The sequence below is a fragment of the Micropterus salmoides genome, unplaced genomic scaffold, assembly GCF_014851395.1.
Source record: "Micropterus salmoides isolate LMB-PRFRI ecotype aquatic unplaced genomic scaffold, ASM1485139v1 Ms_hic_scaffold_4, whole genome shotgun sequence".
In the NCBI taxonomy this organism is placed as follows: domain Eukaryota; kingdom Metazoa; phylum Chordata; class Actinopteri; order Centrarchiformes; family Centrarchidae; genus Micropterus; species Micropterus salmoides.
The window spans coordinates 26,426,340-26,453,523 of record NW_024043372.1 but is presented as its reverse complement, the minus strand read 5'-3'; the positions used below and the strand labels follow the sequence as shown (position 1 = coordinate 26,453,523).

At 40.2% G+C, this 27,184-nt stretch overlaps 2 protein-coding genes across 3 annotated transcripts; both read left to right on the top strand.

Moving 5' to 3' along the window:
* On the top strand, positions 1–3,433 carry tmem167b (transmembrane protein 167B). Its single transcript, XM_038696749.1, has 3 exons — positions 1–154; positions 1,162–1,293; positions 1,970–3,433. Exons 1-3 carry the CDS (start codon positions 145–147, stop codon positions 2,050–2,052), a joined length of 225 nt encoding a protein of 74 aa, XP_038552677.1. The 5' UTR covers positions 1–144; the 3' UTR covers positions 2,053–3,433.
* A 1,986-nt stretch (positions 3,434–5,419) lies between these two features.
* Positions 5,420–26,100, top strand: mapk14b (mitogen-activated protein kinase 14b). Of its 2 annotated transcripts, none has more exons than XM_038696748.1 (12): positions 5,420–5,860; positions 13,274–13,403; positions 17,380–17,438; positions 18,604–18,715; positions 19,120–19,149; positions 19,361–19,408; positions 19,546–19,660; positions 20,226–20,297; positions 22,244–22,323; positions 23,343–23,421; positions 23,698–23,871; positions 23,985–26,100. In XM_038696748.1, the coding sequence occupies exons 1-12, from the start codon at positions 5,742–5,744 to the stop codon at positions 24,050–24,052; spliced, it is 1,086 nt and encodes a 361-aa protein (XP_038552676.1). In that variant the 5' UTR covers positions 5,420–5,741; the 3' UTR covers positions 24,053–26,100. The 2 variants fall into 2 exon arrangements, with proteins under 2 accessions (XP_038552676.1, XP_038552675.1); XM_038696747.1 differs by lacking the exon at positions 22,244–22,323 and adding an exon at positions 22,817–22,896 and having other exon boundaries at positions 5,422–5,860.
* The last annotated feature ends 1,084 nt before the right edge of the window (positions 26,101–27,184 follow it).

The following is a 27,184-nucleotide window of genomic DNA, read 5'->3' as shown; positions in this document are numbered from 1 at the left end:
GCAAGCCAAACCAGTGAAACCGGAAATGTCACCCGACTGAGTGCGAAGCGGACTGCTTTATATTCCCATGCTAGACTACATGATGGATATGTAATTTAAAGAAAGAAACAGTCATATAACATCGTCAAAGAGAAAACTGCAAATATGACAAATGGTATGTTTACTGTATTATGCAACTAGCTAAGAAGTGTCTGCAGCAGGACATGTAGAGCTAAGTTAGGCTAGCCAGCTAACTTAATGGTAGGAATGCTAACGTGGAAGCTAGGCTAGCTGTAGACGTGGCCCTGGGGAGCAATGTTGTTGAGCAATGTCGTTTGTTCCAATCACAGATCAAGTGCACAGTTTGAAAAGCCCTTGTCTTCAAACCTTCTTATGTTGGAAACGTCGTATTATTGTCAGGCTACAAGGTTTCTTGCTAACTAACGTTAGCTTTGATTAACGTTAATGTGTCGGCGGCTAATGCTAAACAGTTCAGACATCTAGACCACAACAATAATCGAAAAGGGCAAGAAAACCTGTGGGCATGTAACCGACATTAGTCCTTAAAATATCAACATTTCTCTGTCATTAACGCTGCTGCTTCTGGACTTCCCGGAGTCAACAACACAGCTTGCAGACCTCAGGACTGGGAGTAAATGCTATTGTTTAAATGACTTTAAATGGTGGAGACAATACGAGACATAAAGCAGCAGGAGCATAAACATCTGTCTCTCAGAGCTGGGCGTCAGAGCACCGACATACATTGAAAATGTCATTTGGTGACAGATTGTGAAGAGTGTTCATTGAAACTAAACTTACTTTCCGGGTAATTGTTTTTGTTTGTATTACAATAGAATTAATGTCTGTTTAGCAGATTCTCCCTTTTTTCTCCTTCTTTCTCTCCAGTCAGCTTCTATGCTGTTTTCTTCTTACAAAGAGGCCTTTTCAAATTCACAAATGAAAACTGACCTATGCATTAACGCAGCAAGAATCTGTGAATTATATTCCACGGTGGATTTCACACCTCGGGCTTCTTCACATTCCAGAGTATTCTGTTTCTGTCAGTGTTTTTGTCTCATTTAATTCAGCTAACAGATGTGTGATTAAGGTGAATTAGCAATGCATTCAGCTAACTGTCAAGGAAGACAGACTGTGTGACGTTCTCTTCCCCTTCCTCTGTAGTGTACTCTTTTGATGGGATTGTGGTGTTTGGGCTGCTGTTCATCTGCACGTGCGCTTACCTCAAAAAGGTGCCTCGTATCAACACCTGGCTGCTGTCGGAGAAGAAAGGAGTGTGGGGCGTCTTCTACAAAGGTAGATAATTTTAAAGTCTGTGACCTACAGACCCCAGCAGGTGCTTTGTATCTTCCTTGTTGAAGCTCTGCCAGGCTTGCGCTTCACCGATCTGAACTCCCTGCTTGTTTCAAGGGCCTTTTGTCTTCAAACATTTGATGCTGTTTGGCCATAACAACAACTCACTTGGTTGTCTTATCTGTGCATCTCTTCACTAATATCTTTAACAACCAGTATTTTGACATGAAATAGCAGGTAAAGGCCAGGTATGATTAATAACATTAATAAGTGTTGCATCCTGTATAGTTTTGCCAGTTCAGGGGCTCTTGGGGTGTGTGTGTGTGTGTGTGTGTGTGTGTGTGTGGTCTGGCTCAGTGTCATACAAACTTTACTGGGAAGCTTCTTCTTCAGCTCTTTCTGAATGTCGTCTGTGAAAAGGTCCTATGTGGTGCTCATAAAAACTCTTCACAAAGTCAGAAATTTAATCTCAGTCATTGTGTACAGAGTCAAAACAACAGAAAATGTGGCACTTCCTAAATATTTACACACCACACTGTAGTGTTGGACTTTTCTCTTGCCTGCAACACTCACTGCACTGTTAACACATCTGTTTACATGGTTTGCTATGTTTTCCTTAATCTGTGTGTTTGCAGTTGATCCGTTGTTTTCCTAACTCACTCCTCCTTTCTCTTTTCAGCTGCAGTAATCGGGACGCGGCTTCACATTGCGGTGGCGATGTCCTGTTTGGCCGTGGCTTTCTACGTTGTCTTCTTGAAATGATAGAACCAGACTGGACTGGAAAAAAAACTGAATGGGTGCAAGCTGGGGATGAACTCATCTCTGTGGCCATGCACTAATCCTTGTTGGATTACATGTGTGATGAAACCCCACTGGCCCTGTGGACCCTTGTGTAAGACCAGCCATTGCTGCCCCCCTTCTTGTGACTGGGTACATAACTCCTCCCTTGATAATGTGTGTGCACTACAGAACATGAAGGGCATCTGAATCTACTCCACAGTTATTACAGAGGAGCGAGCCTATTGGGTCCCATGTTGTCATTCTATTGTAGGGTTAACTCTGTTGGTTGTCTCCACCCTCACCCCATAAATATTTATATTGAAGGGCAGTTTGTGCATTATACAACCTGTATACAACCTAAAATTAGCCTAGCTGTATATATTGGGGGAAAGATATGACCAGTAGAGATTTGGCAGGGGTTACGCGTGATAAAACTGAAAATGGTGAATTCTGCTTGCTCCCAGCTGTGCTGTTTTTTTTTTTTCTGTATCACTTCTTCTGTCAAGGGTGGAGGGGAAGAGAAACAAAGCTAATATATAAAGATGTTCTTGTGTACACCATATTTTTTACTCTTTTCTTTTCTTAACAGAGCTGTTTGGTATCTCTTAAACTTTGTTTTAGATTTGAAATAGACTTTTTGCACAGGTGAATGTTTTTACTTTGACATCTAAGGCTAGAAAGATCTAGATAGATGTGTTAAAAGTCACATTGTTACGATTGAACTGTAAGTCACGTAGGCGTCAAAAGTCTTATCACAATTGTAGAGTATTGCAGAGAGAAGAGTAATACCTTTTTAAAAGAGGCATATCTCAACATATTGTGAAAATTAGATAGCTATGTCAGACTTGCCTCAAGATTTAAATGCAATGCCAAATAGGGATGGTCCTTCTCATGCCATCTTGATTACATTCTGTTATTCTGAGTTTAATTCTGTCACCTTTGTTTTTTAACTGTTTTGGAGGGATGCAATGCAATTTTGAGTAAAACATTAATCAAACAATTTCTGTGTTTGTTTTCTTTAAAACAAGTGTCAGGTCTGAAGTGACAGACATCCAGTGCCTATACAGTGTGTTCACCCCTGTCCCTTTGGAGTTTTTCATGTTTTGTTGATCTGCAAAAGAGAAAATAATCCAATTTCCAATATGAAATAATTAAATGTATATGGGTTTATGCTCTTCAAGTTAATATTTAGTTGAGGCAGTCCAGTCACGTTGATTGAAGCAGTGTTCAACTCCTGCCACAAAGCCTGGAGTGGATAGAGGCCTTTCCTGGTAATTAACTTTTTAAAGACATTATGTGCAGCGTGGACTTAATGTTTGGGGTTGTTGTCTTGCTGTAAAATAAATCATCTCCCATCATCGCATCTCAGATTTTCGTCTGTATTTTGTTGCAGTAATTTTCCCGTCACAAGTCCTCCAAGGCCTGATGCAGAGAAACTCCAGATATCTCCCCACAGAATAAGGCTGTCCCCGCCATGCATCATGTATTTCTGCTGATGTTCAGTGTTGGACAAATGCAGCATGTAGTATAATGGTCAAATAATTTTTATATTTTGTCACACAGGCTAGAGGTCATCCAAGTTCTTTACCAACAAACTGAGTAGAGAAGCATCTAGCCAATAGTGTTTGTGTGCAGTGTCTCCCATCTCACCCAGTGAACCCTGTACCTCCTTCACACGTGCCATAAGTCGCTTGGTGGGTTCTGACGCTCGTGCCCTTGTCACAAATACACTCAGTTTTTGAAGACAACCTGGTGTCAGGAGATTTACATTTAAACCCTTTTCCTTTTATCCAAAGTGACTTATATTTGAGGAACAACATACAAGCATCAATACAGTAAGAGATCTACAAGTGACAACAGATACTAGTAAGAGCAGCAATAAATACTAGCGAGCTATTAGCACGTACAGCATCAATGGGGTAAATACCTAGGGAAAGAAGTAAGAGTTAATGAAATAGTGCAATCAATACAAGCGAATTGTAAGGAAACCAAAGAAGAGCACAGGAAGTGCATGTTAGGGGTCAGAGGTGTTATAAGAGGAAGTGTTCATGGAAGAGACGAGTTTTCAGGAGCTTCTTGAAGTTAGAGAGGGACACCCCTGCTCTGATGGCATATGGTAGTTCCTTTCACCATTGTGTTGTTACAGATAAGAACAGGGACTGAGATTGCTTTGTGTGTAGGGATTTAAAACATATTTCCATTGTTTATGATTTACCTTACCTTATGTTCTCTCCATCACACTGTGTACATGTGTACATGTATGTGTACCTGTATACCATATCCACCTTCAACATGTACATAATGAGAATAGTTTACTCTTGCATCCTTTGCACTCTGATCACTGCACTATTTGTCAATATGTCTATATTGTTTTGTTCATAGTGTGTATATTAGTGTTGTCTATTCTGTAGTTTGTGCCTGATTTTATTTTATTATTATTTTATTATTGTGTTATTGTATTATTGTATAAGTAAGCACATCGTGAGCAATGTACAATGTACAAAAGTCAAATTCCTCATATGTGTACACATACCTGGCAATAAAACTGATTCTGATTCTGATTCTGTACTTTGTACATTGGAAATTGTCTTGTATCCCCAACCTCATTGTTCAGGAAAGACCCTTTTCACTACAGACATTGGACTGGTTGTAGGAAAAGCACGGGTGTGAAAACAGTAATGATAACTCTGTTCTATTCAAACGTCCCAGTGAGCACAATACCCCGTCCTCGAAACCGAAGCAGCTAAATGGAATTTACACCTGGCTTTTGCTGCTGTGACATTGTTTCTTCCATGAAAAAGGGCTGTTTTTAACGTTCATTTGTCTTTATGATTTTACAAATTAACTAATCAGCAGTCGGACCTTCCAGGGTGACTCACAGTCCCTTGTCACACTTCAATTAATACGCAGGTGATATTCATTCCACTCATTGCAGCTAATAAAAACAAATGACAGCACTTGCCATGTAGGTGTGAGCCATAATTAAATGGGTGAATAATATTAATAAAAATGTGTTTTATTTATAGATATTTTTTACTTGTTATTAAAGAGAATCTGTTGACCAGTATAAAAAAATCTTAATTACATAATTGTGATTTAGTAATACTGCATTGTTAAGTCATGACATGATTAGATTGGTGTGACTGTAAAATGCTATTACGCCTAAAGTACATTTAAACAGATTAAACATGTTCAGGGATTGTCAGAGGGAGATTCCCACTCGTGTCCACAGAAACGACGGGATATCCCCTGGTCTCTCAATATGCGATCCAGTTCTCGCGAGAACATTGTCAGAACAGGGACGCGCAGTGACGAAGAGACGTACGCGTTCACGTTTCCGCGCGCCCCAGCAAAGCTATACAGTTCTGGACGAAACATTCAGCGAAAGCTAGTACCCACTCGGCTTCCTGACCCGAGCACGATTTGAAGAGGAAGTTGTCTCCAAGCGCACCGACGTGCACGGAGAGGTGGGGGGATTATTTTTTTTGTGCCCCGCTGCACCGAATTTGCACGACTGGGCGGCTGAAGTTTTTGTGTGATCCAGGCCGTCTCAGTTGTAAGTTTTATCAGGAGCAGCAGCACACCACGCCGTACCACACGGGGAGGAGAGGAGAGGGGCAGAAGTTTCCGCTGGCTTGTTTTGTCGCTGCGCGGCTGGTAAATCCGCAGGAATGTCGCAGAAGGAGAGACCCGTTTTCTACCGACAGGAGCTCAACAAAACCGTGTGGGAGGTCCCGGAGCGGTACCAGAGCTTATCTCCCGTCGGGTCCGGTGCTTACGGATCTGTATGGTAAGCAGTTGTTGCAGAGCACACAGCACGATTGCACAACGGCCGAACGGGTTTCCACCACCCACAGAGGCCCGTCACAGTTACCTCCCCACGGGCTGCTTAGCAGCCCTGTAAAGGGTGCCTGTGGAAGAAAGGAGGAATATCAGTTGTGTCGTTTTTTTACACGTTCAGACTTTGGCTGTTATGAATTGATGGCACATCGTGCACGCTTCGGGGTGGCTCGCATTTCTTCGGCGGGTGGGGATTATGTTTGTTTTTGTGCAAATTTTTTGTTTTGCTGTGTAACTTGTCCTGTAAACACTTGCGTGTAACTTACTGGTCATTTCAAGAAAACACATTGGCAGCTCCAGGATGAAGTTTAACTGCACTCCAGTGTCAAACGTCGCCTGTTTTTCAGTCGTTTATCACTGTCTTCTGAAGACGGCTGGGCAGTGGCGTGTGCATGCCTGCATCATCTGCCAAAGCCCTGCCTCGTCAGGAGCTATGATCTGAGCTCATCAAACAGTGAGGGTTAACCAACCACTACAAAAACATTGTAGTCCTGCACGTACAACCTAGTCCTTTACCCATCCGCACATTGCATGCATTATGCATTTTCTAGTTGGGTGCAGCCTGCACAGTACCAGAAGGTCACGTGGTTTTCAGAAAGTAGGCCCCCTCGTGCACAGTGAGAGCTTTCTATAGGAGCCCATCCGAAGAGGATGATGACTCTGGAATGATGTCACCCTTTCTCTCGTTGTGGCACATCCATGACTCACAGTCCCGAGGTTAGGTAGTGGCCTCAGCTGTAACGCCTTTCAGTCATCACAAAGTCATAGATGGCATCGTACATACGTCATATTAACTTTACGGTCAGTTTTCACCTCAACTTCTACATTTTCAACTGATGAGTTTGTGTGTTTCTCAGTTATTAGTGGTGAATAAAGCGTGAACTGTGTCCGTATTTTGTACTTTACACAATCACTGGGCATACAACTACCAATGCACACGAAACGCATAAATATATACAGTGTGTTCTTAATAGCCATCTGTGGGAGACTAAATACGTCGTTACTAATAATTTATGCACTTATGTCAAGGCCAGAACAGTGCTTTTAAAATAAAAAAGGTTGGGTTCTATTTATTTAATTCACTTCCCCCGATTAATAACTTTGTCCGGCCTTGATTGCACAAAAAAGTATGTGTTGCAAGAAACACAAGAATCAAGATTCTTACCCTTAAAGTATAATCTGTGATTAAAAACAATGGTTCTCAAATGCCAAAATCAATTTTTGTATGTTAATAAAGTTGTTAACTGAAGAAAAAAATGTAATTGAACCCCAAGACTACACAATGCAGTATGGAAGTTTATAGGTGACAAAAGGGTTAGATTTTATTTTAAAATTTTTAGAATCAGAGTTTTGCTCAATGGAGGACAGAATCATCACCATAACAGATTACTTGAGCAGCGAGAGGAGTTGCTTATCTACATCTGAGGCAGAAATAGTGATTCTCGCGCTGGTAATGATCAAAGCTGCTCCTGCTCACTTTTGGTAGTCTTAATCCCCATGAACACAAAGGGTCTTCCTGTTAAACTGAGGATGCATATATCCGCATACCCTACTCCGTAGCCTGACATGCACCTCCCCAAAAATGTGACTACACGTTGCGGCGAGGACTGCAAGAACTGTAATTGGTCGGCGTGGTAGCATCTCATTTCCTCCAAGCCCCCTTTTTGCTACGGTTTCCAGGTTGAACAACATGTTTCCTCGTAACGGTGTGTAGCAGTGTAACGGCCATTGGGTTACGTTTTCTCTCGTCTGTGTCAGAGGTGTTATCAGTTGAAATAAATTTTGCTACGTACCTGACAAACGGATGTGGGTTTGTCCTATTGCAGCTTTCTAGTCAGAAATGGTTAGCAAACGACCTCTTGTGATCTCGAGTGTTCAGAAGCTGCCAAAACAGCTGGAGAAAATGGAGAGACCAGACTCAGAAACGAGTCTGATCCTGTGCGTGATCAAGTGTTGACTTGCAGACTGAGTAGCGCTAAGAATAAGTTTTGTGCTCTCTCAAACATTTTGCAATCAATAATCTTCCATACAACTCCCTTACTCCCTACATCACCAATTTCTGATATTTGCAGAGAATATCCGGTGATTTTGGTCAGTAAATTACACTTTCATTTCATCATTCGCTACAGAAGAAGACTGTGCCATGCTTCCAAATTAATGTAGTTTTTAACTTGTGCACACATACACACACAATTTTCTCTGTATTTTCCTGTTCGGTCAGAAAGTGATTTTCATCATGACCAGTAAGCCAGTTAGGCTATGTTTCATATTGCATTTCAGTGCAGAAAGAGCCTGAAAATTGGATACTCCTTTCTATTTTTTGAATCGAGACGATTCTGAATCTATTCATGACACCAACAATCTGAATTGAATCTGGAGATTCCCAAAGATTCCCACCTGTGTGTTTTTGTTTTGTTTTTAAAAAAAACAAAAAAAGCAAACTGTATCATTCTTACTGTTACTTGCAGTTACTTTGTAGTGGCCTTTGAGGAAATTCCTGTGTTTTCCTCCGTATTTGACTATATCACCAGAGCAAGGCGTTGTTTGCCTGTCTCTTTGAAACATGGATGGTCACAAAGCGTTTTGAATACTATAACTTACATTCAGTTCTGCAGGCAAAGTGGTCCAAACAGCAGGCTGTCATTAAAACCCTTATCTAAAAAGTATAAATAAATAACCTCGCAGCACCTACTACAGCCATGTCACGGCTGTTGGTCAGCTGGACACGCGCGCTCTGTTGCTCAGCCGGCAAAGTCGTTTTTGTTGTTGCTGTGATGTTCCTTGGGCTCTCAGCCTGAATTCTTCCCAACTTTTAAATATGGAAAGCATGTGCTATGTATGTGGTTTTTTAAAAATAATTTGCATCATCGTGTCAGTCAGTCACAAGACTGACATGATAAAAACACTTATCACTTTCTCCTTATTTCTGACCTTTGTTCTATTTCTTAAATTTCAGGCTTGGAGGCGATCCAGGGTTAGCGTGGAAAGAAAGCGTTAACAGTGAATTGTGCTGGCTGGGATCACAGTATGGATTGTGTGCTGGGTGCCTTGTGTTATTCAGTCTAGATTTCTCAGCTGCTAAACAAGCACAAAACCCATACAGGCCTACGGGGTGTGTATGCATATTACATCAATGGCTAATAATCAGCTCTGTGCACGAAAATTAATTATGGCAAAAAATTATATCTGAATATTTAAGGCTTTGATTAAATCATAACAGTAATTCCCAGAAATGCACAGACCAGTAAAGACATCTGTTGCAGAACATTATTAAGTATTTTAATAACAATTTTAAGGGATGTTTAATACAATATAATGAAACTAATTATTGCATGATGGCATTACAACAACATACATTTCTCTCTAAGAAACACAGAGATCATTAAAAGCAGTTATTGATAATCAGAATGTGGAGCTAAATGTGTAAATAGTTCTCTGGATGCCCCCTCATTCTGAAAACACATTGACATTGGCTACATTATACTTCATGTCCCATAGCAGCCACTTCGCTTTGTCTTTGCAGACAATGTCTAGCACTGGATATTTTGCTGATTAAAAAAGGATTGTATGATGAGGTTAATGTGGTCAGAAGCTGCAATATTGTGGCAAGTTCTGGCTGACGCATGTGGTTGTAACCTCAGAGAAATGTGCACTGACTTGTCAGCTCTCCAAAAAACAGGAGGCTTAAGTTTAAAACCAGCAATTTTACATTCAGTCATGCAAGGTCCATGACAGAATACGTGTATGATGTCAGAAAAGTAAAACCATTAATTTTGGTATAAAGTTAGGGATTAGAGCTCCTCAACATATTTGCATACATCACAAATTAATTTGTAAGGAGTCCAGTTTTTCAGGCTTTATAAAAGGAAGGGGATGAGTATATATCTATAGATTACAGTGCACCATCAATTTGCAAAACATTTTAAAACCACATAAACTAGGAAACTCATTCTTCATTAAGTACTGTTTAAAAGACTGCTACATCTGAACCACTCAAAGAGAAATATGAAAGTCTTTGTCTAGTCAAGTTAAAAAGTTAAGGCGTACATGACTTATCAGTCTTAATGCTCAAACTCTGAACTCCCTGGAAACCAGTACACATGGGAGTCTGGAAGCGATAGTCAGGTGGTTTACTGTCATCAGTAGCACTGTTAGCAGAGCAGATTGGAAAATGAGTGTTATATGACCTATGATAATTTAATTAAAGTTTGATTATAGAAATACTGAGATTATTGCTACTTCGGTGTAAAGGCAGTTACCATAGGAAGTGTGGCTCTTTTAACAGAGCCAGATTAATAAGTCATCATGCTTATTATGTGTAGGTTGAGGTCAGCATTTAAAACTATTTTACCGTATAATACTGTGTGTGTGTGTGTGTGTGTGTGTGTGTGTGGAACAGGTGAAGCATTACTGTGCATTAGGTCATGGAGTGCATCCTCAGCTGCGGGAAAAGCTAGATGACGAAAGGGAATGTGGAACTGATTACTGCCGAACATCTAAAACATGCTCCATTAAAAGCTTGTTCCACTTCTCCACACTTGTTACATTTGCTTTTGAGTCTGCGAGGTTCTAGCTGTCATCTCGCGGCTGTTAGTTCCTGTCATAACCATAAATAGAATTTTTGAAAATAAGTCTTAATAACTTTAGACCTATATACCTGCAAGTGTGGGTGTTAAAAGCAAGCACAGCATAGATATATTCATCTGCTGTCACATTATTGTCAGGTATTAGAATTCAAATTCAAAAGTCATGAGCAAGTTGAAATATGTGCTAAGGTAATACCTAATTATCAGTTTCTGTCTGGCCATACAGGTTAGATGGGGCAGTGCTGCATTCAAAAGGGGTTAGGCAAGGGTGGGTTATTTTCTCCATTCTTGTTTGGCTTGTGTATGGATGGATGACGTGTTTGAACAGTTACATGCTTGTTAAACAGATTGTGCGTTTATTAATCTCACTATTAAACTATAATCATAGCTGACAGACATGGACAGGATATTACAGTGGTATAACTAATATGCTAATGAAGACACTTTGCATTGGGGCTTGTAATGTGGATGCCAAGAATTTTACAGTGCCAATGTTCGTCAGCATCAATGTGCCCACATATCTAAGGCATGTTATGCATACATGTGCATATTGGAAAAGGTCCTGAAAAACATTAACGCTCTGCTTAATTTTACTAAAAGCTGCACAAGAAATGCGTCATAGTTTTGGTGACTCTGGTGCAGAAGTTTCCCACGGGTGGGTAAGTGATGATAATTTTGTGCGATAGCCTTTATCCTTTTTTTGTCTCTTTAATCTCCTGTGAACCTAATTTCTGAGATAATGTGAATTGATGGCTAGAGGAAGGAAGTGGATTGATGGCTAGAGGAAGGACAGTGCACTTACTACAGATTTAGTACAGATTTGCCTCTATGCTCACTCTGTCAGTCTGCTTCGGCCTTATGATGCTGCTCCTTTTTTACAGCCCACATTTTTATGGCCATTTGTTATTGCCATTTATTACAGACTAATTGGATGGTGTATGCTTAGACCTGTCTTGTTTGTCCTACAGATTAGCAGCAGTTTTAAAGACAGTGTGCATGTGGCTTTGTTTTGTCATTTAGCTTCAGTGTACTCTAGTTCAGTGTCTGTTTAGTGTTTACCGAGTTTTGGTTTTCCCTCACAAGTGACAAATATACAAGTTGTTCTGCAAGTCTGGAACATAGAGTCCATTGGGTATGGGAGATATCTCTGACTTACTGGAAAAAAACCACACCGCTTATCTTAATGTTTTTATTATAGATGTGTGCCACTCCGTAATAACCATAACTTGCGTAGATGCATTTCTAATGCTGCGATTGGTCACTTCATACACTAAAACACAGGTCTGCTGAATTCCTAGTCTTGTGTGGTTAAAAGGTCAGTAGTTGAAATCTCTCAGTTTGTGAAATCTGTCCAGAGGAAATGACTCTTCTCCTCCCATAAAGAGTAGTGTTGAGTAGTATTAGTATTGCTAATTTATTAATTTGGATCTTATTTGTGTATGAGGTACTTTGAAAAAGCAGTTTGATGAATGACAAATGCTTCGACCAAAGAGGAAACAATGCTTGTTGGTCGGTACAAACTGTACAGACCTTATTTCTAACCTGATTTTGCAACCCTCCATTTGTGATGCAGCTTAAGTGATTGGCCTAGAAGGAATGTGGTTTATTGTAAGTGGGTTGTGTTCCCTCACAGAGGCAGGAAATGCAGCAGTGTCCCGCTTCTTGGGGAAGCGAGGTCCATCTGCCTTTCTTTCTACCACCCTCACACACCCTCTGTCTGTCTGTCTGTCTGTCTGTCTGTGATCAAGTGTCTTGGTTTTTAAAGAGTGTGTAGGTCTGATCTATCATATGTCCTCAAAAAAGTATGGTTGCTATCTATCTGTCTTTATTATGCAGTTTCTTTACAGCAATGGTACAAAAGCACATTCACTCTCAGCTTTTATGTTGCATTTCTTTTGTCGTACTTTTTTGCCACGCCTGTTTTTTTTGTTTTTTCTTCTTCTTTTTGTCTTTTGTATTGGCTCCACAGTGACAACGGTATATTCAGTTACACAATTATACACAATGAAATGAGTTAAATGAATGAAAGGATGAGTGATGGCTCAAGCAACACGGCCCTGCTCACTCACGTGGACAGCTTCGTCAGAATCACATGTCAGGTGCTGATTTTGGGTTAATTTAAGTTAACTTTAGATATGCTGAAATGTAATGTTAACAAGTATGTAGACAGCAGGTGCAAATTGGGTCACATAGTTAATTACCAGATAGCTGTGTGTGTGTGTGCGTGTAATGTTTGTGTTTGTTCCTGTTTCATTAGATAGTTTGGAATATCTCAGTTGTTACGTTTTTGTAATACTGTAAAAAGTCTTGCATTAATATTTTGGCAAATTGGTTCTACAAAAACAGACAGCCTGCAGTTGAGGTTCATTTATAGAACATGTAAACAACATTATTATTAAAAAAGTGTCTAACTCTGTCTGAACACTGCAAATGTTCTCTGACCATCATGTTGTCCTTCTTTGTGATTGTGGTGGATTTTCCCCCTCTTGTGTTGGTGTACACAATGCAGCTGATATTTGCCAACATGTTCATTCATGTTCACCCATACAGCCTAGGCTGCAGAGTATAATAAGTAGCAAAACCGAGAATGCTGTGTTATGCAATTATTTGCTTTGTTTACTGGTTTAAATCCACCTACGCAGTCTAGTGAACAATCTCATTCTCCGTTACATCAAGGGAAGTGTTTTATGATTTGTGTTTTATGAAGACCGTTGTTGCAATTTACTTTCTACAATTAAGCTCTTACCTCTTTCAACCCCTTTCTGTGTGTCTTTCAGTTCATCCTATGATGTGAAGACAGGTCTGAAGATAGCAGTGAAGAAGTTGTCCAGACCTTTCCAGTCCATCATCCACGCAAAGAGAACCTACAGAGAGCTGCGGCTGCTCAAACACATGAAGCACGAGAATGTAAGTCCCCTGCAACCTAACCCCTCACCCTCACCCCCCGACCTTAAGCCTGACACCTGGGGCCAGACTCGTGTGTATGTGTTCGCATTGTTGTGTAGTTCAGCTCTTACGCGAGGATTGCATATGTGTGCACATGAAGTTGCACACAAGGTTTGCACAGTGAGCACGAACTTGCAGGAGAAGACACCACTGCTCATATTGGTACACTGTGTGTGTCCTTGCTTGAGCTTATTTCGATCTGCCCACAGGAATGTAGCTAAGTGTGTGGAGATGCACATGATATAGAAGTTTATGTAAAACTAGAAACCGAAACTGTTAAGAGATAAGAGAAAAGTTCCAGTTTCTGTTTCTTTTGTGAAGAAGGTAAACACAACCCCGTTTGCTGGCACTGTAATATAATGTATGCATGGCATTCACAGAGGGCGTGCATTTGACACAGTCACAACAACCTGCAGTCACTCTGGTCACTATTTAATTGCCCATATGTGCATGCATACATAAATAAACAGACTCTGTAAACGTCTGAGGGCTGGAACAGATGGGTGAACTATAGAGCAGAGACAGGTGTGCAACCTAATGCTCTCCCTCACTTTGCCCACGCTACAACAGGATTTATGAAATTGCAAAGACATGTTTAGAAGCTGAAAGGGGTTTCTCGTATTTTTACGCGTGACTGCATAAACACACTGGCCTCATACAACGTCCGGAACTGTGTTCAGTGTGGTGTCCTGTTAGAAGAGGTTTTTCCTGAGATTGGTCAAAGCGTGTTGTGTTTCATCACTTGGTGGGCAGTGAGTCACCAAACAGGTTTACAAGTGCAGCCCCATCACCTACTGGGGTGTCTTTTTTTTCACTTTCATCCCATTTTGTTGCTGCAGCAACTTTAATTTGTGCCATTTTACTTAAATATCTGCTGCGGATTTAAGTCCCTTCCTGCAGCCTCTGCTTTGGTGCTGTGTAGGGATGGGGATCGTTAATTTTTATTGACATTTATACCCTTATTGAGACTGCTTAACGATCCAATTCTTTATCGATACCACTATCAATACTTACTATTATTTAGTGATGGTTATTTGGTAAGACCAGACCCAACGGGCATAAGGTAGGACTGTACGGTATGAGGAAAATATTCAATGTGCGATAACGTTATATATTGACATGACATATCACTTGCGATAAATAAACATATATTGAAGTGTAGGCTACATATTAACTGCCTGGTTGTTTTTAATTTAATATTTTAAATACAGCTAAATGTTGTTTCCATAGCAGCAACATTAATGTTTACAACAGCAAAGTAACTCAATAACTTTATCTGACATCACAAGTAGTGAGTGAGGTTTAGAGAGAACACCATCAGTCTGTATCAGTCCCTCCTCCTCTCTCGCTGGCTGCAGGTAACGTTACCAGGTAGGAGGAGGAGCGTCTGGTGTGTCTCAGCCAGCAGCTGAGTTTTTAAGACTACAGACCAGTCTGTGCTCCAGACAGACAGCTTTCTATTTAGCTTGTTTTTAACATTTGGCTAATGCCAAGCTAGCGTTAGCTGTGCTTGTATAAAACATGCAGGATGAGATATTGAGGACAGAGATGATTAAATTAACCCTTTCTACATGTGTAACGATACCTTACAGACAGGTGTATTGAGTGTATTCTTACAGTAACGAGCGTAGCTGTCATCAACTAACGTTACAGTAGTTTGGAGCTAACTTACCGCACCGTGTTCCACCGCGACGGCGCAGCCTCTCGCTCTGCGGCCTGTGTGTGTGTGTGTGTGTGTGTGTGTGTGTGTGTGTGTAGGAGCCGACAGACATTTTGCGTTGCAAAATAAACCCGAATTGACGCTCGAGACATATACGTTACATAGGACCCGCACGTCTCGATAGCAGTATTGATAAGCTCGAACCATATTGATTTTCGGATTTTGAGAATTTTGGAACCGGGTCGCGATCCCCATCCCTAGTGCTGTGTGTATGTGTAGGTGCAGCGCATTCAGACTTGGCCCACATACAAAACACAAACACAGTTCCTGCTAACACTTTGACCTAATAGTGTAGATATAATAGCTGTGGTTATGGTATCTTAAGCTGAAGTGCAGGTGATGGGATCCTGTGTGCTGTGAATGGTGTGTGTGTGTGTGAGTTTGCATTGTAAAGAGTTCACTCAGTAGTTTGCTGTTGGCCATTGTAAAAGGTAGAAATAGGTACTTACTAGGTACTATGGAAAGACTCATAGGGGGAGCAGCAGTTAAAGACCAAGAGTAGAGCAGATCTCGTGGTGAAATGAAAGCCCAATTTTAGAAAGTTAATTTCATATGAACATTATGTTACATCGCTTTCCCACAACATTGCTTTTCCTGGATCCTGTTTTTTAAACTGCCCCTTAGTTCACTACTTGAACAGCTGGTACAACTGGTAGACTACCTGCTGTGCCTCTACGTGGAAAAGCAGGTTTTACCAGGGACCAGGATTATTTAGGATTATACAGAATCAGTGCCAATGTTTGGCACTGATTCTGTCGATATTGTATAAAAATAGCAGTAAAAAAACAGACTTGCATAACAAACTAAATATTATCTGTTTTTCCGTGTGGTAGTCCAGACAGCTTATTTAAAAGGTTATATTGCTGTTCGTGATATTGAGCCTGTTGTTGCCAGATTCTGTTTCATTAGAACAGGGAAAATTGCATAAAGCTGCTTTTTGTTCTCAAATCATCAAAGTATTTTAATAGCTACCTATGCTTTACATAGAGAGGGATGCTGGTGTTTTGCTCGCGCTGTTGCCAGGAGACTCCCTGGGTTTTGATTTTGGAAAACCTGAGTGGACCAATCCAGCTATTTGTTGTGACTCCTGCACACCAATCAGCTGTGAGTTTGTGCCCTGTGTGGGCGGGCTGCTCCTGTGGTATTTTTTATACAATACTTATCCACCTCAGTGTCTCTCTAGGGGGCGGGGGCAGGGTTTGGCACTCAGGGCTGCTCTCTGCCAATGTGCTAACATGCCTGCGTACATGCATGAATGTGTGCATATACGTGTACTGTAGATACACAGGCACACACACACACACGTGACCATCATCCATGTTTTCTGTCTTTGTTCCCATTCTTTTATTTATTTATATTATTTTTGCTCCTTTCGAACCTGAACACTCATAAAAACAATTCTTTTAAGTGCATGTAATTATTATCCAAGTGTTACATGCTGTATATGCAGCCTATCATACTCGCTTTTACACATTATTTCTGGTTTTCTTGTCACATACAGTCACAAACTCACTGATCCATTGCTGCAAAAAGATCTTGCACATGGAATGTTCACCAACTGAAAGCTAATCTCTATAGCCATTGTAATGTTAATGAACAAAAAACAATGTGCTAAAAATGTAAGCTTTGGAAACAACTGGCTATCGTTGGATCAAGCATGTGAAACCAGTTAAATGTAACCTGATCCAATAAGACATAAGTGTCTTCAATGTACATTTTCCTTTGTTCCAACTTAAACACATCATTAGCGCACTAATTATTTTCCTGTCAGCGTGATGGACAAACGTTGCCAGATAATGTTCAGTGCTTCCTCTGGAATCGTATCTGTCGTGGTGTGATTAAACCCCTCATTAAACCAAAACAGAGCGTTAAGATAATATTGTACGTCAGCATGAGTCCTTGAAACTGGAGTAACAAGGCAAGACTTGCCTGCTTGTTTGACTAAATAAAATGAAAACAGAACATGATAATATCTTTTACATTATCAAGTCAAGTAGTTAGTTCTCACAAAAAGGGATAAATTTCAGGCTGTCTTTGATTGTCAGTTTGTTGTCATCAATGACAAACAACGCTGCTGGTGATTAAAAGGAAACAAAATAGTTTTTTGCATTAGAAGCATGCATGCTGATATTTGTATGCATCACAAGGTTGTTTATCAAATATTTAATTAAAAACTTGCTGTTTTTTCTGACATTTGACCTCTCTTTTTGCCTTCAGGTCATTGGTTTATTAGACGTTTTCACACCAGCGAGAAGCTTAGAGGAGTTCAACGATGTGTAAGTCACCCATTCACTCCTGTTTTTCCCTCTCTCACAACGAAACCCTTCATATCGGCACATGATTGCAAGATTAACACAAAAACTAGAGTTACAAACGCATCATTCTCCTGCAGCTCAAAACTTCATGCAAGTCCAGCATGTGACGGGATTTACCAAGGTGAATGTAGGCTGGACACGTGCGCTATACACATCGCAGCTAGTGTCCATGGTAACAGCCATCTGGCAGTCTCTGGGTGTACAGTGTGTGTGCACAGAATACTCAAATCAGTGTCCTTGGATTCTCCACATGGTCTGGCATCATCAGCATGCACATTTGTGGAAATGTGAGATGAAGCTACACAAACGCAAACAAAAACATGGACCCCCATTGGTGACATTGTACAATAAAGATGTGACACTCCTCTGTCATGTGATCAGCAATATAGGGAGAAACATTGTGAAATCAAACCTTCGATTACTATGCAATGGAAGCAGATGCATGCATTGTGTTCACAGGCCAGACAATAACTGGCCTCCTGTGGTTTGAGGTCAGATGGAGCAGATACACCATGCACAGACTTCACATATACACTTCTACTGTAACTAGCCGGCAAAATTTTTCTTTCATGACCCCCTTTCAAAAGCTGAAATTGATTGAAATCAAAGATTCAGGTCAACATTTTAGCAAACGGTTGTTTTTAATTTCCCTACATAAATCATTCAATTTAATTCAACTCCATATTGTTCCCCTGGTCACACACAGCCCCCTGCAGTAGTTCTATGTTCACCTCCCAGTCTGAAAACCACTGACCTAATCTATTGACTGTGTATCCCATATTGCGAAAAGATAAGTGATAAGTGATACAATCAGGCTATTTTTCTTTACCCTCTCGTCATATCAGTTTCTATCCCTTTCCCCCTGTGTATGAATATGCATGAGTCACTACCTTTTTCTTTAATAAGAGCAAAATTACACTGATTAGTAATGTAAACAACTTGTAAATTACCTCAACGCGTCATAAAGTCGTTAGTGCAGATAGCAATACAAGGATTTTAATAGCATTTTGTAAACACATTTACAAGAAAACCAATGAAAATGAATTAAAGAAAGCTGCTGAAGACCACGGCAGACATGCACATATCTGGAGACAACATCTGACTGGCTGTACTGTGTAATTTGCAGGTACTTGGTGACCCACCTAATGGGTGCAGATCTCAACAACATTGTTAAGTGTCAGAAGCTGACTGATGACCACGTTCAGTTCCTTATCTACCAGATTCTCAGAGGATTAAAGGTCAGTAAAGCTCCCAATGTAACACAAGAATTCAGCCTGGCAATAAGCTCTCTATTTACAGTTGAAGTTTGATATCAGTAACCCCAAAGTAAGGAGGAGAAAGGTAAACGTATCTGAGACAGACATTACTGTAAAACGTTATTTCTGAACACTGTGATGACCATGAAGTGTCAATACTTGATGTCCATCACCATGATTGCTTGACTTGCGGAACCCTTTTTGTTATTGTTTAACTTGACTTCTGCGTTGACCATTTTTATTGATATATGCAGTTTTTTATTATTGTGCTCTGCAATATGTGTAAAACAGAGGACACTGTGTAAATACACTTTCAGTTGTGCTGTGTTGTAGTAAAGAGTGTAATGTAAGTTTAATTGTCATTATTTTGTTCTTTTCTCCCACAGTACATCCATTCTGCAGATATCATCCACAGAGTAAGTTACGGCTCTGTTTTATGTTGTTACATACACATGAGCGCTGAGGTCTGATAGATTCTCTTACTCATTATCAGAAGGCCAACACGATGAATATCAGCTATCCTACGTGATGTTTGGTTAACATGAACAGGGAAAGATGGATAGCAGCATGCCTTTCTGCTTCTGTATCCTATCTTGACTTTTTCCCTCTGGCCCCTTTTCTCTTCAGGACTTAAAGCCCAGTAATCTAGCTGTGAATGAAGACTGCGAGCTCAAGGTGAGAAATAGTGAAACAAGGTTCACCATATATGATTTTAGATGATCCTGTGGAGTGGAAGGTGTTAAACCGTGCACGCTGTTTCCTCATATTTCTCTCTCTTCCTCTCCTATAAAACAAACCACTTCGTCCCTCAGATCCTGGACTTTGGTTTGGCACGGCACACAGATGATGAAATGACGGGCTACGTAGCCACCCGATGGTACCGAGCCCCAGAGATCATGCTTAACTGGATGCACTACAACATGACGGGTATGCGCACAGATTTAACCATAATGTTTTGGGTTGCGACTGAACATAACATTTCATCATGTGCAGTTTCACACCATTGAAATTGTATTGAAATAGCTTGTTGTCATCTTTGTGGGGTTGTTGTAATTCACAAAAAAAACACAATTTCATCATGTAGCTTTTCCTTCTGTAGTGTAGAAATGATGAGGGCGATTATAGAAACTAGGCCGGCTTTTCGATTTTCTGGTGGATTTATCTTAATATCTAATCTTAAAGCAGATGTTGTACATGGGCTTTTGGCGTTTGTATAAATGGTCATATAAAGTAATTATGTTTCCTTTTGCTGTGCCAACCGTTAAAAGGCACTTTTGACAGAGTGCCTGTTTTTGCACTTCAGTATATTTAGATTATAATCTTGTTTTTCACCAGCAATTTTTGGTTTGTTTTTTATTGTGCGCTAAATTTAAATACAAAGATTTTTGAATAACACAATGGACTGTATCTGATACTGTATATGAAACAGACGTTGTATCATATTCTTGTGTTCTCATTATGCTGCATGTATTTTCTTCATTACATGTAATAGTGGATATCTGGTCGGTGGGCTGCATCATGGCTGAACTACTTACTGGACAGACGCTCTTCCCTGGCACAGACCGTATCCTTTCATGCAAAAATAAACCTGTACAGAAGGTCTCTAGATGGATGCATACTGTTCTCTTGTGTGTGTGTATACTTATTAGTTGCATGAGATTTATTGTTCCCTGCATTCAAGGCTCTCGCACAAGCTCTTATTTTGTTGCTAGTGCCACAGAGTTTCAAACACACACAATGTGAACTACTTCAAGCTGACTCTAAAAAATAAAGCATTGCTGAGTATTGAATTTTGTCAGCATTGCCAGAATAGTCGAGGAAGTGCGTGTGATAGGAGTTAGTCCCCTGTGGTCAATGACTCAGCACTGCCCACTGTCTCCACTGCTTCTCCACAATACAGTGCACCTTCCTGTTTGCTTTCCACAGAGCTTCCTATGCACTGCAGCAGAACACAACAGTATTTTAATAGTAAAACACACAAGAAGATCCTGTGTAATTAGGACACACACACGCACCCTTTCAAATACAGAAGTTGGCACTCACCACTGAGGTCATGGCCCTGTTGAAGATCAAAAGCATGGGCTTGCTGTTGTGTAATGCATTTGTGATTCCTGCTCTAAATGGTCAATCGAGCCATTCACTCCTTCACTGTATGCCCCGTGGGTGGGTGGGTGTGTGTGTGTGTGTGTTTGACTGTGCGCCCTCTCACCAAATTTGAATCACCTAGAGAGGTGGTGGAGCTACCCACCCACGCAGCATAGTTGAATATACACTAGTCTTTCTGGTCTGTCTCATTTTACCCGTCTCAATGAAACTGGATCTTTGCACATGTGTGTGGAGACCAGAGGTGGGAGGAAATCTGATAAACAAAGCAAAAAGATCTTGCATCTTGCAAGCTTCTGCACCTTTTAACTAAATGTATAGTGCAATCATAGGGGGGAAACACAGACAGATTAATTTACTAATGATTGCTGACATTTTCACATTTAAATAATTGATCAGCTACATGTACTTTATCTGGCTTTTGTTTTGGTATAATAGATCAAAGCTGTCACCAAATCACTTAAAACGGTCAGGGTGCAGTTCTGTGATTGTGAACTATGAGTTGATTAGCCCATCAGCAGAAGATATATCTGCAAGCATTTAGTTTAAATGTGTTTCTCAAGCAAAAATGCAAAACATTCTCAGATCCCAGCTTCTCTAATGCAGTGACTCTCAAACTATTTCACATCAAGGGCCCATAAACTGACACAAATTAGACCACGGAACCCCAATCTGATCTGATTTTGTCTCAGAGCTTTATTACACTGTATGAATCCCATGACCAGAATAATATATTCTGCCATTGTGTTACTCATGAATGATACTATTGTGAAAATGAATGATTCACCTTTTTGCTGGGTATCCCCTAGAACACCCTCAAGGATCCCAGGGGGGCCCCACAACCCCATTTGGAGAACCACTGCTTTAGGTCAAGGACCTGCTGCTTTTTACTGTTTTTTGTTTTTATCACTTGTAGATTACATATGTTTGGCTTTTGGGTTTGGTAATGAGCTTTTGTTTTCACTTTTTGTTGACAGGGTCCAAATATTAAAAATGAAAACAATAAGCAGTTTTATTATGAAAGAATCCGTTAATTGCAGTGCTACTTGCTTGAACCTTGCAGAAGTGCCTAATATTGCATGGCATGCTATGAGGGAAAACCCCTCTGCTTAGTTTTGCCTAACGGCACAATCTAACCCTTAGTAATAAATGATGTAGTGGTTATGTGTTTTGGAGTTTAGCATTCGTGTTCTTTCAAGTCTTTATTCAACACCCAATGTTGTCATCAATAACTATGATTATGCATCACACAGTACACATTTGAGTTCTTATTACCTGGGCTCTTATTGTTTTTACTTTTGAATGAATGAACGAATATTCTCATACAGAGACGACAGTGTTGACTGTTGCTTTCTCTTTATCCAACACCCTCTATCCATCCTGTTTTCCTTTATGTGAGTGTGGTAGACATTGATCAGTTGAAGCTTATAATGATGCTCGTCGGAACCCCAGGGCCCGAGCTCTTGATGAAAATCTCTTCGGAGAATGTGAGTGTCAATTACCATGCCACCCCGGTTCTATTGCACTGCCCGTCCCACGTGCGTTTGTGTGGCCTCTGTGTTGCCCGAGCAAGAGTTGGACAGTCTACTTTACTACTTTGTATTGCTACTACTACTTTCTAAGCTGCACCTGTATTGCAGTGAAATTGTGTGGGTTTTTTTTTCTAATGGCTTTATTTGCACTTTAACACAAGGCTTTGATTCCCACTTCTTTCTTGCACTCAGTCTTCTAATCTCTGCATATGACAGATGAAGAGGCCTCTAGTGCAACTCTGTGTTACATAAATCTCTGTAAATACTTGAATATTTAATTATAGGTTATAGTCAGGGGAGTGTTGCTGTTTATTAAATCTCAGAAACTGTCTTCCTCCCTCTTGCTTCCTCTTCATCCTCTCCCCATACACAAACCACCCTAACCACCCCATGGCTCTTTGACATGCTGACCTCCATGTTATGATGCCCCTTGACTTGGAAGCTGTAGATATAAACCAGCTGCAGCAGATAATGCGCCTGACGGGGACGCCCCCAGCCTCCCTCATAAGCAGGATGCCCAGCCATGAGGTGAGAGCTCCGCCTTCCCATGTGCTCCGGCTGTTCCCCCAGCAATCGGACCTGATACCCAGAGTCCTGGTTACAGACAGATACCTTTTAGACCTTATGTGTTGATTTTTTAAGCATTTCTTACTGTTTGTGTCGTATCAGCCTCTGCTCTCATGCCACTCACTCCCACTTTGCTCTCTGACTCACCGTGCTCGTCTCAGCAAGGCTTCCCAGAGTGCATTGCTGTTGTATTCTGATAAGCTATGTGTGGCATTGTTAAAGCATCGATTCTGAATTATAGTACAGTGTTGGTATAATGCGTGTGATTTGGTGTCTAATTCAAGTGCTTGCAGCATGCCTGTACAGTAAAAATAATGTTGTATTTTAAGCTGTAGCTCCCCACTGCATTTCTGTAGGATCTTTTTTTATTTTTTATTTTTTACAGTTTTGTTCATCTTTTCTCACAGGCGAGGAACTACATTAACTCACTTCCCCACATGCCCAAGAGGAACTTTGCTGATGTGTTTATTGGTGCCAACCCTCTTGGTAAGTTCTCTTTTCAGCGTCATGCTATGGCTGACACTACTCCTGGCTCACTGAGTCCCTCTAGTGGAATCATAAAGTCAGGGTTATCGATTATCACTGTGCATGTTTGTCCAATTTAAATCATCCACTATGAAAAGTGACCGCCCACATCTATGTAATACATATATACACCTACGAAGTAATGTCACATATAGATACAAGTTTAAATGGATGTTTTATTGTCTTGCTTTTCTCTTTCTTGCTGCTTTTCACATACTCACTGTTGCGGTGTTCAAGCGGTGGACTTGCTGGAGAAAATGCTGGTGCTGGACACAGACAAACGGATCACGGCCTCTGAGGCTCTGGCCCACCCATACTTTGCCCAGTACCATGATCCAGACGATGAGCCCGAAGCGGAGCCTTACGACCAGAGTTTTGAAAGCCGTGAGCTGGAAATTGAGGAATGGAAGAGTAAGTTAGGACATTGTTTATTCCTGGGCTATAACCTAAACTGGGGGAGGGGGTGTATTGTGTATTCAGAAATAATTTGTAAATAACCTCACACCCTATTTATTGTCTCTCAGGGTTAACCTATGAGGAGGTAATCAGCTTTGAGCCGCCGTCGTTCGATGGAGACGAGATGGAATCATGAGGCGGAGGAGGCACTTTTCCAAGAAACACTCTTTAAGGACTATCAGTGTCATCATGACTATCCACCACTTTCTTCACACACAAACACACGTGCAACACAACCATGACATTCAAGTGCCTGCGGTCATTCATCTCCAGGGGACGTTGCGAAATCAGGGATAAACCTCGGCATCCTGTTCCTTCCGTCCCTCACGTTGCTGTGTTTGTGACTCTGCATCCCAATGTGCCGAGGCAGACTTTCATTCTCCTTATGTTTTAGTGAGTTTTTACCTCGAGAATTTATAGTTTATGTTGATCCCCCCTTTGATTCAGAAGACTATCAGTATCTTAAAAGCCAACTGGAAAAAGTGAACTGCTAATGCATATTTTATAAAATTGTACTACTTAGCAGTAATTAATGTATTATGAAAAAAGTTGGATAGACAGGTTCAAACTGCTGTCGAAAAGTCTCTTTCCTCCACACATTAAGATGAAATGTTATTTCTGTTAATACATAAAACAAACAGTATTTGTACAAGTACTTGAGTCAAACCAGTTACCGCATTTGTGTAATAATCATATTTGCTGAGTCAGTATGAATTTTATTACTAGAGTTTAGCCTAAAGTGGCATATAAAGAGATACAGTAATTTAATACAAGTATGTATAGGATTTATTGGATTTGAAGGCTTACAGTGTCCCCTTTTTTTTTTTTTTACTTGAATATGAGTCTGAGGAGTATGGAGACTTGGCTTATGTATTCATTTCACCTACTTAACATTTGTTAGGTTTCCACAACTTTCCTCCATATGAATTCCTCTTTTAGCACTTCTGTTGTTTCAGAAGAATGTGTAAGTCAACATTATCACAACCTACAGTACCACTTTCGCATGAAAAGGCCATTTGGCTTATTAGTTTATTGAAATGTGATATTTCCCAGCACAACACCAACTGACAATGTACTTTAATCATATTGCATTTATAAAACACAGTACTATTAATGTTTATTGAATGTTGGGGGCAGTCTGCCCCATATTTATGATCTTTTGTTATGTTGTTTGTATATTGATGTAAAAGAGAATATTATTTGTCAGAATTTAGGGTTCTTTTTATTATTTATGGAGAACTTACTGTATCAGAAACCAAATGTATCATCAATAATCTTAAACGTCAGTAAAGCCACAGTGACTGCAGTTGCAGCTTGTGTAACAGAGCCAACAATGTTATTAAGATGTAGCGGGCAACCAGATAGGTTTAAATCAGTTTGTTTCAGGGGTTTTTTCCCTTTGCTTTTTTTGAGTTTAAAGTAGTTCTTGAACATTTATTTATCTTTGTTGTGTTCCCTGAGGTACTGCCCTCCAAAAGTATCCTATTTTCAAAAACTTTCAATAGACAACATATGCAGAAATCAAAGCAAAATATGGATTACAAGTACATTAACATTTTGTATTGACAAACAAACCACTAAACAGTAGACTCCTAGGTCTGGCGTGTACGACAAACATTTATTGACTAAATGTTTTTTTTTTTCTTCTATGTGAACCATTTTAGAAGTCGGATTACATTTGACAAACCAGCTCTGTCCACATTTGCTCTAGCTAATTTCAACCAAACAATATCAGTGTTTTCACTATTTCATTTGCGACTGCTTGTTTTCATGTAGTGCTTTTTGTAATGTATTATTTTGTTCTTTGTGAGTTAAATCAAGATTTGATGTTATTATGTGATTCTGTAATTGATAGTTTTTTTGAGTAATGCTAGAACTGTATTTGTCATTCATTTGAATAACTTAGCAGGGCACATATTTGTGGGAAAGAGTGTACATTTACTCACTGGATGCTGAAGGGCAATGCTGAAGCCTCATTCTTTGTAGTTCTAAAGCAACTGCATACATTTGATTATTTATCTTGTCCACATCCCGGTGTCAGTAGTTAATTTGGTTATTGGTTATACTTTCTCTGAGATGTGTTCATATCTTTTTACTATGTTCTTTACCACATGTACCAAGACAGCACGCCACGCCACCTGTAAATACCACCACTCGAAAATAAAGAACTATTTTTCAAAGCTGTAACAGTGTACAGCGTTTTAGCTGTCAGCATGCCACCACTGGGCGACAGCACTATGCAAGTAGAGCAAAACCTCTGCCCCTGTGTAGGATGACCAAAGAGAAAGAAGGTATGGGTACTTGCCCTACCAGTAAAAAAACACATAAATAATACAGATTAGTGAAAGAAAAGAAACCCGATAATTGTGTCCTCAAAATGTTTCACAAGTTATGTATATAGGAAACCTTTCTCTGAGTTATGTGCTGGGAAATTACAATTACACAGTGCTGCTCCTCACAGATTACTGTCATGATGCTTTCCTCTGGTGCATTCAGGGCCCTCATTGGCTCCCTCCTCTAACATGGTACTGTATGGGTTTCAGTTATGGAAGCCCTTTTTCTGCCAGGGAAAGAAACAAACTTGATTACAAGTTGGGAATAAAAATTAAAAGAATAAAAGTTAAAATGAGAAACTGAATAAAAGTTGAGACTACAAGTGTTTTAGAGCTTGAGTCAAAATTATGTGTGAAAGGATTTAGTAACATAATTTAGAGTTAGCAAGTCAAAATGTTGACTTTGGTTGTTTCTGTGACAGAGCTCTCATTTATTTAAATTTTACCAGCATGACAACATACTCTGATAGAAATTAGACAGTTACTGCACATGCAAAATGCAGTGCTGCAAACTTAATCTCTTCCTCAAGAAAAAATCTTAGGATTTTATTTGACAAAATAATAACATTTCTTCACCACTGCATCCCACACTACCAACCCACACTCTGCAGCATTTGAGAGACACAAGGTCTATGATACTTTTCAGTCAGGGTTTCTGAGACAACACTCTACTGAAACTGCTCTTCTGAGGGTCTCTGAAACTGTTCTAATGTCCTCTGACATGGGTGAGGGCTCTGTGCGATTACTTCTTGACCTCAGCTCTGCATTTGACGCAATAGATCACTTGATCTTGATTAAGATGTTACCTGACTGGGTGGACATACCAGCATTAGACTGTTTTTTGTTCTATCTCACTGACAGAAGTTTCACCGTCTCTATTGGAAGCTTTGTGTCTGATTCCTCCCCATTGTCTTGTGGTGTCCCCTAGGGCTTGG